Source organism: Zootoca vivipara, chromosome 6 (genome assembly GCF_965207765.1).
Source record: "Zootoca vivipara chromosome 6, rZooViv2.hap1.1, whole genome shotgun sequence".
Lineage (NCBI taxonomy): Eukaryota > Metazoa > Chordata > Lepidosauria > Squamata > Lacertidae > Zootoca > Zootoca vivipara.
This window is the reverse complement of record NC_142589.1, coordinates 6,296,049-6,309,640: the sequence shown is the minus strand read 5'-3', so window position 1 is coordinate 6,309,640 and position 13,592 is coordinate 6,296,049. Positions and strand designations below refer to the sequence as shown.

The 13,592-nt window shown below is 49.6% G+C and overlaps 1 protein-coding gene across 3 annotated transcripts in view; it reads left to right on the top strand.

Moving 5' to 3' along the window:
- The first annotated feature begins 323 nt into the window (after window positions 1-323).
- Window positions 324-13,592, top strand: part of LOC118086598 (cytosolic purine 5'-nucleotidase) — a 43,246-nt gene continuing 29,977 nt past the window's right edge. The window contains exons 1-2 of one of the 3 annotated variants that reach the window (XM_035118411.3): window positions 324-774; window positions 11,736-11,809. In XM_035118411.3, the coding sequence (XP_034974302.1) occupies window positions 671-774; window positions 11,736-11,809 (178 nt within the window). In that variant the 5' untranslated portion in view covers window positions 324-670. The remainder of the gene's footprint in view (window positions 775-11,735; window positions 11,810-13,592) is intronic. The other 2 variants (XM_035118410.3, XM_088671469.1) reach the window with 2 other exon arrangements.

Sequence of the window (13,592 nt, the reverse complement as noted above, 5' to 3'; positions counted from 1 at the left end):
CTCTCTCATATCCCTTTGGCAGCGAGAACCGCTTGCAGCCTTCCAAATGCGGCGGCACCATAGGTTTATTATGGTATATACCGCCTTATGATCCCATGAAATTGCAAGGAACGAGAGAGGGAGAGGTCCGGCTGTGTGTGTGTTCGAGAGTGCCTGGCGCGTTTCTGGAAAGCGCCTCCTGCGAGCTGCAAATGCGCGCATCTTGCAGAGAGTCCTTTGCAGGATTCCACCCCTTCTCTCTCCCACCTCCCCCCTCCCCGCCCCACTCTCTCCACCCCAATCAGGCCAGAGCCAGGTCCGGGAGGGGTCCGCCTGCAGCTGGGGATGGCTGCCTGGGAGCAAGAAGAGGACGGGGAGGTGGTGTGTTTTGTCTGTGTGTGTGTGGGGGGGGGAGGCTAAAAATACGCCCCGGCAGGAGGAGCAAAGTCCCCAGCAGGGGAGCGCAGTCGTGGCGGGGAGGCGGGGGCGCTGGCTAGCTTGAGCGAGCGGGGCAGCCCTCCAAACCCAGGCACAGCAAGGCTGGGGGTTGGTGGGAGGGAGGGAGGCCATGGGCTGGCGGGGGGCGGGAGAAGGAGGGCCATCAGCTGGGCCGGGCTGATAGCCTATCTGCCGGGTAAAAGGGAGCAGGCCGCCTCCTCGCCTCCTCCTTCGCGCCAGCCGCTGTCAGAGGATGGGCAGCATCGCCAGGGAGCCCGCCGACGGAGCCATGGAGCCCCGCGTCGAGCTGAGCGCCCCCGAGCCGCGCGCTCCCGTCAAGCGGGACTACCATCACCGGTAAGGGGGCAGGCGGGCCATCGGGGCGTGGGGAGTCGCTGCTACCTCCAGTACCTAGGGCAGAGTATGCCGGGCAGTATCCGTAGAACTGGAGAGCTGGAAAGGATCCCAGCGGTCATCCAGTCCAGCCCCCTTGCAGGGCAGCAATCACAACTCAAGATTCCCCGGACAGATGGCCAGCCAAGCTCTGCATTAAAAACATCCAAGGAAGGAGAGTCCACCACCTTCTTAGGGAGCCCAGGGCCAAGAGAGGCTGCTGCTCTATAGAGTCGGGTGGCGGGGAAAGGGGGGCAGCGGGCTCCCCCTCTGAGTGTGTGGAGCAAGGGAGTGTTTCTGAGTGAGATCTCTTAGCGATGGCAGTGATGTTTGTTTATCCAGTGGCAGGGAGTTACTCTGGTCCCCTTTGAGGATGTGGGGGCTTGTTGGGCAGGGGTGGGGGAATATGTCTCTCTTCAGCTGAATATGGTGCGAGGAGGCAGGCGGGGGACAATGAGGAAAGTGGGTTATTGACAGGAGCGGTGCAACTCCCACCTCCTCCACTTGCCCTCAGAGATTTGCAATGGTTGCTGATATAATTCCTGGCCAAGTTTGAGGTGTTACTTAACAGACTTGTTACTTGTTACTTAACCAGTTTACCTGCAGAATCACCTCGCCCCATAAGCGCCCAATCGACTGCTTCCATCAGCAGAACTGACCCTGCCACATGAGACCTATCCTGCCTTTGTAAGAACTCTAGATTTTAGGGTGGCAGCACGCCCACTTTGGAACTCCCTGCCTATTGACATCAGACAGGTGTCTTCACTGCACTCTTTTTCTTGCCTGCTAAAACCATTTTTGTTAGGCCAAGTCTCTACCCAGGTGTTCAGAAAGCTGACGCTGGTCTTAATCAGTTTTCAGTCTATTGCCATTTGAATGTTATGGATGTCTTCAATTATTATCGTTAATTTTTCTTAGTGGTAATTTCATTGTGTTCTCTCTTTTGTGAATCACTTGGAGGTTTCTCTCCTTTACAATCCGGTAGGGTAAAAATGTTAGGAAATAAATGAATGACTGAACAGATGAGTATTCCTGGGGATGGGTGAGGAGCAGGCCTTTCCCGGTCAGAGAAAGAAGCTTTGCTGCATCCAAATTGGCTTCTCTTCCACTTCAGGGCTCATTTCCATATCAAAAGCGCTTTCTGCTCTAATAACTTGTATTCTCTCTCCCCCCCCCAGTCCCCCTCCTCTCCTGGCAAGGCCTTTCCTTGCTTTCTCCTCCTGCTGGCTCTTTGGGGCCAGGACTACCCACTCTCCCCCCCCCCCCCCAGGACAATGTCAGCAGGGAAGCTGCCCTGCAGGCAGGACCCAAGGGCCAGGAAGGCTGGGGGAATGGGGTGTCCCTGGAGGGCGGTCAGTCCTGAACTGCCAAACCGCATTGCTGGCCCAGAATCTCAAGGTGGGGGAGATAGGAGGGGAAGGACTTTCCTCTGGGGTGCTCTTGTATTATTGTTGTTGTTTATTTTAATTTTTGTTATTTTATTGTATTTATATCCCACCTTTTCCTCTGCGGAGCTCATGGTTCTCTCCCTGTCCTCATTTAATCCCCCACAACAACCCTGCGAGGTAGGTTAGGCTGAGAGGCAGTAAGTGACTGGCCCAAAGTCACAACCAGAAGGCTCTGTGGCTGAGTGGGGAGTTGCACCCTGCTCTCCTGGGTCCTAGTAGAACACTCTAACCACTATGCCACGCTGCCTCTCAACAACAAGGGTGCCTCCTCCGGGCACTGGCGGCTGAATATGCAGCCTATGTGGGGGTGTCAAAAGATCCCTCCTGAGGCCCTTCTGTGGCAAAGGCGTCACTGGGCCCTTGTGACATCTCCCTTGAACCACCAGTAAGGAACCCAGATCAGCCTCATTGGTTCAGAATCTGGGTCAGGGGAGCTTGGGAACTTGACGGCAGTTTCCTCGCTTCCTTCAGATTCCGCTCACCTCTTGTTGGCAAGGAGGGTGGGAGAGACCCTGCCCTCGTGGCGTTTCGTGCCTCCCTGTTGCACCCATTTCTGCCTGCCTGGCATGTTGATGGCAGCCTGCGGGGGGCCTGATCCTTCAGGGCAAAATGGGGCACTGCTGGCCCCCACTTGCCTGCCTTCCCACTTTCAATTGGGTCCCTTCCAACTCTAAAAAAGGTAAAGGGACCCCTGACCATTAGGTCCAGTCGTGACCGACTCTGGGGTTGTGCGCTCATCTCGCATTATTGGCCGAGGGAGCCGGCGTATAGCTTCCAGGTCATGTGGCCAGCATGACAAAGCCGCTTTTGGCAAACCAGAGCAGCACATGGAAATGCCGTTTACCTTCTCGCTGTAGCGGTTCCTATTTATCTACTTGCATTTTGACGTGCTTTCGAACTGCTAGGTTGGCAGGAGCTGGGACCAAGCAACGGAAGCTCACCCCGTCACAGGGATTCAAACTGCCAACCTTCTGATCAGCAAGCCCTAGGCTCAGTGGTTTAACCCACAGCGCCACCTGGGTTCCAACTCTACAATTGTACAAATCCATGATCCCTCTGTCTCAGTTTTCAACTGCAATCTAGAGACCTCACACTTAGGAGATAGGGAGATGGGGAAGAGGAGACCGGCAGGCAGCAAAGCCACCCTTTGGAACTGGGGTGGGTGGACCAGAAGACCAACCAGAAGTGGAGACAGACCCTGTGCCAGGCGAAGCCCATCAGTTTTTGCTTTGTCCCCATGATTTGTTCATCAGTGATGCAGGGTTAGGGGTGAGCAGAGAGTGACTCACGTTTGCTGATGAGACCAAATTGTTTAGGGTAGCTAATGCATAGAATCATAGAATCATAGAGTTGGAAGAGACCACAAGGGTCATCCAGTCCAACCCCCCTGCCAAGCAGGAAACACCATCAAAGCATTCTTGACAGATGGCTGCCAAGCCTCTGCTTAAAGACCTCCAAAGAAGGAGACTCCACCACACTCCTTGGCAGCAAATTCCACTGCCGAACAGCTCTTACTGTCAGGAAGTTCTTCCTAATGTTTAGGTGGAATCTTCTTTCTTGTAGTTTGAATCCATTGCTCCGTGTCCGCTTCTCTGGAGCAGCAGAAAACCATCTTTCTCCCTCCTCCATATGACATCCTTTCATATATTTGAACATGGCTATCATATCACCTCTTAACCTTCTCTTCTCCAGGCTAAACATACCCAGTTCCCTAAGCCGTTCCTCATAAGGCATCGTTTCCAGGCCTTTGACCATTTGGGTTGCCCTCCTCTAGACACGTTCCAGCTTGTCAGTATCCTTCTTGAACTGTGGTGCCCAGAACTGGACACAGTACTCCAGGTGAGGTCTGACCAGAGCAGAATACAGTGGTACTATTACTTCCCTTGATCTAGATGCTATACTCCTATTGATGCAGCCCAGAATTGCATTGGCTTTTTTAATGCAAAAAGGGACTGTGGAGAGCTCCAAAAGGTTCTCTCCAAGCTGAGTGAGTGGATTTTAAAAGGGCAAATGAGCTTCAGTGAAAGCAAGTGCAAAGGGATGCAAGTTTGGGCAAAGCAATCTTTTAGATCTTCTTCTATAAACTTCCGAGGGAATGAGACCTTGGGGTCGCAGTAGATCGCTTGAGGAAGATGGTGATCCGGTGGGCAGCAGCCATAAAAATAAAAGGCATATACTCCTTGCTAGGTATCCTCTGGAAAGGAATCGAAAATGAAACTGCCAGTAATGTAAGGCTCTTTATACAAATCTACGGTGTGACCAGATTTGCAATACTGTGTACGATTCTAGCCACCTCACCTCCAAAAGGATATTGCAGGTTGGAAAAGGTTCAGAAAGGGGACACCCGAATGATCGAGGGGATGGAGCGAATCCTCTATGCAGTGGCTTTCAACCAGTGTACCGTGGTGCCCTGGGGTGCCTTGAATGACGGTCAGGGGTGCCCTCTGGCGTCTCTGCCTCCCAAAGGCTTGCACAGCTGTTTATTGCAGGGCGAATGGTGCCTCCCAAAGAGAGGTGCCTCTCTTTGGGGTGGTGGTGGGGGGAGCAGCTCAGAGAACCAGGACCCCCCAAGGAGAGAGGAGAGGAGAGGAGAGAAGGCTGAGGGAACACCCCACAAGGGAGGGTGTTCGAAAAGGGGTGAGAAGCTGCCAGCTCTGCAGGCAAGGGATGACCTAACTGGGCTCCTGAGCCCCACAGGGGTGCCGCAGAAAGAATGCAGTTGGTCAAGGAACCCATGGCCTCAGAAAGGTTGAAAACCTCTGCCCTTTGAGAAAAAAGGCTGCAGCATTTGGGACTTTTTAGTTTAGAAAGGTGAGTGAGAGGCGAAATGAAAGAATCATATAAAATTATGGGTGGAGGGTGGAGAGAGGAGAGAGAGAAGTTCTGTCCCCTCTCTCATAACACTAGAACTTGTGGTTACAGGTAGATAGCCGTGTTGGTCTGACGTAATCGAAACAAAATAAAAAAAATTCCTTCCAGCAGCACCTTAAAGACCAACTAAGTTTTTATTTTGGTATGAGCTTTCGTGTGCATGCACACTTCGTCAAATACACTGAAGCAGAAGATACACTAGAACTTGTGGAGAGCCAATGAACCTGAAGGTCGGAAGAACTTCTTCATGTAGCACATAGCTAAAACTATGGAACTAGGAGGCGGTGATGGCCACCAACTTGGATGGCTTTAAAAGAGGATGGGGCCACAGGATTAGGATATGGTTATCAATGGTTGCTAGTGGCTCTCTTTTACATCCACTCTGCCTCTGGGTTCCAGCTGGAATTGCAGGAAGGCAGAGTCCTGCTCATGTCCAGCTCATGTCCAGCTTGTGTGTTTCCTCTTGAGGCATCTGTTTGGCCACCGTGAGAACAGGATCCTGGGCTAGATGGACTCTGTTGGCCTGATCTAGAAGACCTTGCCTCATATTCTTAGGCTGTGTACCTTTTCCAGTTGGTAATGTTTATTAATTGTCAAGGAAGGACATACAAAATTATGCAAAACACAGTGTTATCAAAACAGGATCTGATGACGGTATTCTAGTCCATGGAGCACTGTCGAACGAATGGCCACATACTTTTGGGAGCAGGAACCTATTGAACTTAAAATGATACATGGTAAGGAAATTTGGGTGGGCCACAGCTCAGTGGCCAGAGCATCCTCTTGGCACCTGCACAGGTTCAGTCCCTGCAATCTGCAGGTCAGACTGGGAGAGGCCTCTTTCTGAAACCTTGGAGAGAGGCTGCTTGTCAGTGTAGACAGTATTGAGCTAGATGGACCAAGGGTCTAATTCAGTATAAAGCAACTTCTTGTGGCTTTAAAAGGAGATAAGACAAATTCATGGAGGAGAGAGCTATCGAGGCCTGCTAGCCATGTTGGCTATATCCTGCCTCCACAGTCGGAGGCAGCAATGCTTCTGAATGCCAGTTGTTGCAAACCACAGGAGGGGAGAGGGCTCTTGTGTTTGAATCCTGCATGCAGGCTTCCCACTGTGGGTGGCCACTGTGAGAACAGGATGCTGAGCTTTGGCCTGATCCAGCAACCTCTTCTGATGTTCTTATGTAAGCGTGAGCCATGGAAACTGCAGGGTCAGCTCTGGAAGCCGCAGAGTCAGGACTATTTGCCGTGGCTCAAAGCAAACAGGAGGGTCTCTTACCTTTGCCCGGGGCCTCCGCTCATCCTACCAGGATGGCTTCTGGCTACACACCTCCTTCCTGGCCTCTCCTGGCGGACTTTGCTTTGGCAAGAGCGGGATCCGTCCCCAAGGGAGGAAAGGTCGCTCTCCTGTGTGGCCACTGCCTGAGGCCATTACATCAGCCGGAGCTGGGGGAAGCGGCCAGAGGACCCTTTCCAAACTCTGATAGGGAAGCTAAAGCCACCACTTGTGATGCAAGGCTCTGACGCACGCGCTGAGGGTCAGGGGCCTCTCTTGGCTGCTCAAGGCCTTTCCGCAGCGCCCTGCTGGGCTTCTCCAGAGCAAGCAGCTAACACCTCCCTGGGACAGGGTGGACAGGACGAATCGCTGCATTCCCAGGGGTTAGAATCATAGAGTTGGAAGAGACCACAAGGGCCATCCAGTCCAACCCCCTGCCAAGCAGGAAACACCATCAAAACATTCTTGACATATGGCTGTCAAGCCTCTGCTTAAAGACCTCCAAAGAAGGAGACTCCACCACACTCCTTGGTAGCAAATTCCACTGCCGAACAGCTCTTACTGTCAGGAAGTTCTTCCTAATGTTTAGGTGGAATCTTCTTTCTTGTAGCTTGAATCCATTGCTCCGTGTCTGCTTCTCTGGAGCAGCAGAAAACAATCTATCTCCCTCCTCCATATGACATTCTTTCATATATTTGAACATGGCTATCATATCACTTGATAACTTTTTGGGTCCTTTCCAATGCTACGATTCTACAATTCTTCCCTACTAGCATTTTGCGGTTGGCCACGGGGGCCTTAATGGCAGGCTTTGTGCCTTGGACGTGGCTGGGTCTGCCCAGTTAAGGAGCTGGCAAGCAGCCTCTGGCAAGCACTGGCACCTTCCCTACAGAGCGGTCAGCTCCCTCCCTCCGTTCCCTTGCTCATTCAAGGAATTGGCTTGGTGTCTTCCAATTAGGCCACATTGCATTTAATGTAGAACTTGGAAGTTCCTTTGGAAGAACGTGAGTGTGAGATTTGCTTGGGCGTTTTGTTAGAAAGGAGGATTTACTTTCTAGACCTCATGGTGAGAGTGGGAAGCCCTCCCCCAAAGGCAGGGTTGGTTTCAGCTTGTGAAGGGGTGGGGTGGGAATGCAAGCAGTTGTTGTTGTTGTTTAGTCGTTTAGTCGTGTCCGACTCTTTGTGACCCCATGGACCATAGCACGCCAGGCACCCCTGTCTTGCACTGCCTCCCGCAGTTTGGTCAAACTCATGTTTGTAGCTTCGAGAACACTGTCCAACCATCTCGTCCTCTGTCGTCCCCTTCTCCTAGTGCCCTCAATCTTTCCCAACACCAGGGTCTTTTCCAGGGAGTCTTCTCTTCTCATGAGGTGGCCAAAGTATTGTAGCCTCAGCTTCACGATCTGTCCTTCCAGTGAGCACTCAGGGCTGATTTCCTTCAGAGTGGATAGGTTTGATCTTCTTGCAGTCCATGGGACTCTCAAGAGTCTCCTCCAGCACCAGAATTCAAAAGCATCAATTCTTCGGCGATCAGCCTTCTTTATGGTCCAGCTCTCACTTCCATACATCACTACTGGGAAAACCATAGCTTTAACTATACGGACCTTTGTTGGCAAGGTGATGTCTCTGCTTTTTAAGATGCTGTCTAGGTTTGTCATTGCTTTTCTCCCAAGAAGCAGGCATCTTTTAATTTCATGACTGCTGTCACCATCTGCAGTGATCAAGGAGCCCAAGAAAGTAAAATCTCTCACTGCCTCCATTTCTTCCCCTTCTATTTGCCAGGAGGTGATGGGACCAGTGGCCATGATCTTGGTTTTTTTGATGCTTAACTTCAGACCATATTTTGCGCTCTCCTCTTTCACCCTCATTAAAAGGTTCTTTAATTCCTCCTCACTTTCTGCCATCAAGCAGTTAGGGATGCTCAAAAAAGACTCTGGGGGACACATTGCTGAAAACTTTAAGACCACCGCCCAGAAGCTCTTCAAATATGTTAACAGCAGAAAACCATCTAGTGAGGCAGTTGGATGACGAGGGAGTCAAAGGAGTTGTAAAGGAGGATAAGGAGATTGTCGAGATGCTGAATTAGTTATTTACATCAGTCTTCACAATGCGGGATGTTGGACACACCCCAGTGCCTGAACTAACTTTTGCAGAAGGAAAGACAGAGAGTAGTGAGTTCTAGGCCTAATAGGCATTAAGTGTTCTTGTGCTTGAATCCTGCAAGCTGGTTTCCCACAGGTTGGCCACTGTGAGAACAGGATGCTGGAATAGATGGGCCCTTGGCTTGATCCAGCAGGCTCTTCCTCTCTCCAAGGAACCCAGGAGGTAGTTGGCAGGACCGGAAGCCCACAGCAGGGTGGCGTGGGAAGGGGTGATCTCACCAAGAGTGGATGGGCTTTTCCCTTTCAAGAAAATGACCTTTGCCACCCCGGGAATATCGACCCAGCCAGCTGCACCATCCCAGCTCCCAAACAAGCCACAGGCACTTCCAAATGCTATGTTTATTGAGCACTCATCCTGATCAAGGACAGGAAGGACAACCTCTTCCCATATGATCCCCCAGAGATCACCTTCTGACTTCTGAGACCCTCCTTTGTGTGCCTCCTCCTCGAGAGGTCCGGAGGGTAGCAACATGAGAACAGGGCCTTCTCTGCAGTGGCTCCCTGTTTGTGGAATGCTCTCCCCAGGGACGTTTGCCTGGCACCTTCATGATACACCTTTAGGCACCAGGCACAAACGTTCCTTTTTAACCAGGCCATTGGTTGATTTAGGGGACGCGGGTGGTGCTGTGGTCTAAACCACAGAGCCCTAGGGCTTGCCGATCAGAAGGTCAGCGGTTCGAATCCCCACGACGGGGTGAGCTCCTGTTGTGGCTCCCAGGGGGCCACGAGCACAGGGAGAGCATGGAGACAGATCTGTTATTTGAATGATGAGCAATGGGGAAAGGTAACCAAAACACTATGGGGACGTGGGTGGCACTGTGGGTTAAACCACAGAGCCTAGGGCTTGCCAATCAGAAGGTCGGCGGTTCGAATTCCCGCAACGGGGTGAGCTCCCGTTGCTCGGTCCCTGCTCCTGCCCACCTAGCAATTCAAAAGCATGTCAAAGTGCAAGTAGATAAATAGGTACTGCTCCGGCGGGAAGGTAAATGGCATTTCCGTGCGCTGCTCTGGTTCACCAGAAGCGGCTTTGTCATGCTGGCCACATGACCTGGAAGCTGTCTGCGGACAAATGCTGGCTCCCTCAGCCTATAGAGCGAAATGAGCATGCAACCCCAGAGTCGTCTGCAACTGGACCTAACGGTCAGGGAGGGGTACCTTTACCTTTACCTTGGTTGATTTGATTGACATCCTATGCCCTTTTAAAATGTTTTTTTTTTGGGGGGGTGTTATTGGGTTGTTGTTTTTATTTTGATTATGCATTTTGTGGTTTTATATTTTGATTTTGTTATGCGAACCGCCCTGAGACCTCCGGGTATAGGGCAGTATATAAATTCAATTAATAATAATAATAATAATAATAATAAATTACATTCTATACAAGATTTCAAAGCAGCTGTTTTATTACAGAAAAATTTCAGAAACAGACTGGAAAGAGAAGTTGCTGAATTGCAACTCATTAGCCACCTGGAATGAACAAAGACATAGGATTCTTATCTCATTATACATGATCAAGCTTTCCTTAGCACCTCAGCCCTTGCTCCCCCCCCCGCAAGACCAATTGCAGTCATTAACAGTCGTTAACAGTCATCAACAGGTTTACCACTCCTATCAGCCCATCACCCATTCCCATCACCCCCACCCTCTGAATATACTTAAGGGTCTGGTGACTTCTGTTTCAGTGTATCTGAAGAAGTGTGCATGCACACGAAAGCTCATACCAAAATAAAAACGTAGTTGGTCTTTAAGCTGCTACTGAAGGAATTTTTTAAATAAATTAGAAGAAGAAGAGCATATGCTGGATTAGGCCAGTATCCTGCTCTCATGGTGGCCAGCCAGATGCCCATTGTGGGCAACTCACAAACCTGATCCAACAAGAGGCCTGTCTCCTGCTCTTGGTACTATAACTTGCCAACTCCAAGAGGGAGTTTGCCACTTGGAATTGCAAGCGCTGGGCAAGTTTGCGGCTCCTCCTGGCCAGTCTGTGCAGGGTGTGTGACTCTGCCCTGGTGGTCCTGGAGAGTGAAAAGATAACTGCTGCTGCTCCAACCATCCCTTTGGGCCTCTTTCTGAACTCAAGAGCATCTGAATGTGTGTTGGCTACTTCTTCCGCGCAGTGGGGAGACCCCCGAGGGAGAAGAGAAAAGAGCAGCATTTTGCCTAGGTGCCTTTGGAAGCAACAGTCGGGCAATTGCAGAGCCCCAGTAATGATGATTCTCAGTATCATAAAACATAATTAGAAAATGCCTAGGGATGCCTGTGGCAGAACCCTCTGTGATCCTCGCTCAGTCTCAGGGAATGTGGGTGGGAGAGAGGAGCCCACCTTTTCTGGAGGGCTGTGTGTGTATAAGGGCTGGTGGATGTATTAAAAACTCATTTGAGAGCTGGTCTGGGTCTCGATATCTCACATTGAGGAATCTTTCGGTGAATGTTAGGTTCACGTGGTGTGTGTGTGTGTGTGTGTGTGTGTGTGCTGAGTTTCATAGCTCATAAATCCCTGTAATGGGAAATCTGTTGACACAGCCTCCCCAAGAGCCCTGCTAATGTTACACAGCTACCCTTGGTGCCCGCCAGGCCAGCTCCCTCCCCCTCTGTGCATCAAAGATGCTGCCAGGCTCATCACGCCGAGCCACCCAGGACCAGCAGCCACGAGTCAGGCCTGGGTGTGCAATAGATGCAGTAAAAAAAAATTTGATACCTGAAGAAATGGGATGCAGGGGGTCTTCCAGGAAGATTGGGCCATCTAGTCCAACCCCGTGATCTACAATTCGCACTCAGAACTCAGGGCTCTTTGAATTCGCACTCTTTGAACTCAAGGGAACTTTGAATAGGGTTTGATACATTCTTTGAGCCAGCCGGCTATAAAAGCAGGCCGCCTGAGCAGCTAAGTTCAGTTCTGCTCCAGCTTCCAAATAAAGACCTTCTTGAAGAAATCACTGTGTCGTCTGCGATGTCTACCCACAACTTAACAACACCAGTGAAGGCAGAGAGTGGAGTGTGTGTACCTTTCGAAAGAGGGTTTGGGTAGAAAACCTCCCCATGACATTGCATTCCAGTTTCCTAGGTCTTTTCCAGACAAAGCACAGCTGATTAGACGGGACACCCAAATTGTCAGCAGGTCAGGGGGCAGCTTGTGGCTCCTGGAAACCTCATGACACAGCCTCTGCTTTTCAGGATCTTTGTGAACCGGAGTCTGGCGCTGGAAAAGATCAAATGCTTTGGCTTTGACATGGACTACACTCTCGCAAGTAAGTAAGAGGCCACCAGAAAACAAGCTTGGTCCGTCTTCCATACGACACAAAGGAGACGGGGAACAGACCCCTGTGCATTTTAAGCTAGGGAACCAGATGATAAAACATCCAGCTGTGCCCCATGATGGCTAAAAACTCTAGTTTTCATACTTGGTTTTAATGTTTGCTTTCTGAATCACTTTGAGCTATTTTTGTGGAAAAGCAACTAATAAAGGGGATACCGAGTCCTTGGGGGAGTTGGGCTGTAAATGCCAACCCCCCATTTTTTTCTTACATCAAATACTAATACAGTGGAACCTCGGTTTATGAACACCTCGGTTTATGAATTTTCAGTTTATGAACGCTGCGGACCCATCTGGAACGGATTAATTCATTTTCCATTACTTTCAATGAGAAAGTTTGCTTCAGTTTATGAACACTTCAGTTTATGAACAGACTTCCGGAACCAATTACACCCATGCTTCAGTTTATGAACGCTTCAGTTTAAGTACTCCGCGGACCCGTCTGGAACGGATTAATCCACTTTCCATTACTTTCAATGGGAAAGTTTGCTTCAGTTTATGAACGCTTACTCCGCGGACCGTCTGGAACGGATTAATTCACTTTCCATTACTTTCAATGGGAAAGTTCGCTTCAGTTTATGAACGCTTCAGTTTATGAACAGACTTCCGGAACCAATTGTGTTCATAAACCGAGGTACCACTGTACAGTCATACCTCTGTTTAAGTACGCCTCAGTTTGAGTATTTTCAGTTTAAGTACTCCGTGGACCCGTCTGGAACGGATTAATCCACTTTCTATTACTTTCAATGGGAAAGTTCGCTTCAGGTTAAGTAGGCTTCGGTTTAAGTACTCCACGGACCATCTGGAATGGATTAATCCCTTTTCCATTACTTTCAGTGGGAAAGTTCACTTCAGGTTAAGTACAGACTTCCGGAACCAATTGTGTTTGTAAACTGAGCTACCACTGTACTAAATGGTTCCTCCCTGTTCAGGGGCAGTCTACCTCTGAGTATACAAGCAACGGGGGAAAGTTAGCCCGGCTTGGCTGCTCCCAAGGACACCTGGCTGCAGTTCTTGTCCATGTTGCATAAATACTTCATTTTGATTGCTTTCTAAAATTTGCTTGCTTTCTTGTTTATTTATTATTTCATAAAATTTATGCCCCGCTTGACTGTAGAAAACCTCAAAGCGGTTTCCAAAGACACCCCCCCCAAAAAAAAATCACTAAGAAAATTAACAGAATAAAAGTAGAATCCAGCTGCTACTCCAATGACTCTAGAATATCCAAAGCAAGAGGGTGGAAAAAGAATTTGAGACAAAATAAAAAAATTCCTTCCAGAAACACCTAAGAGACCAACTAAGTTTGTCATTGGTATGAGCTTTTGTGCGCATGCAGTGTACAGTGTATCTGAAGAAGTGTGCATGCGCACGAAAGCTCATACCAATGACAAACTTAGTTGGCCTCTTAGGTGCTGCTGGAAGGAATTTTTTTAAAATTTTGTTTCGACTACGTCAGACCAACACTGCAACCTACCTGTAAAAAGAATTTGAGGATATTGACATATACAGAAGTGCAATTGGAAGTTTACTTTATTTAGCAAACATATCCAGGCCTGACATAACAAATGCAACTAACATACTGGTACTTAGCAGGAAAACGTCCAAGCTTATAAAGAATGGTTCATTTAAAGTATCTTAAAACACGTTTCATTGCATTCCAATCTTGCTGTATAGGCTTGGACATTTTTCTACTAAGTACCTTAGTTGCATTGGATATG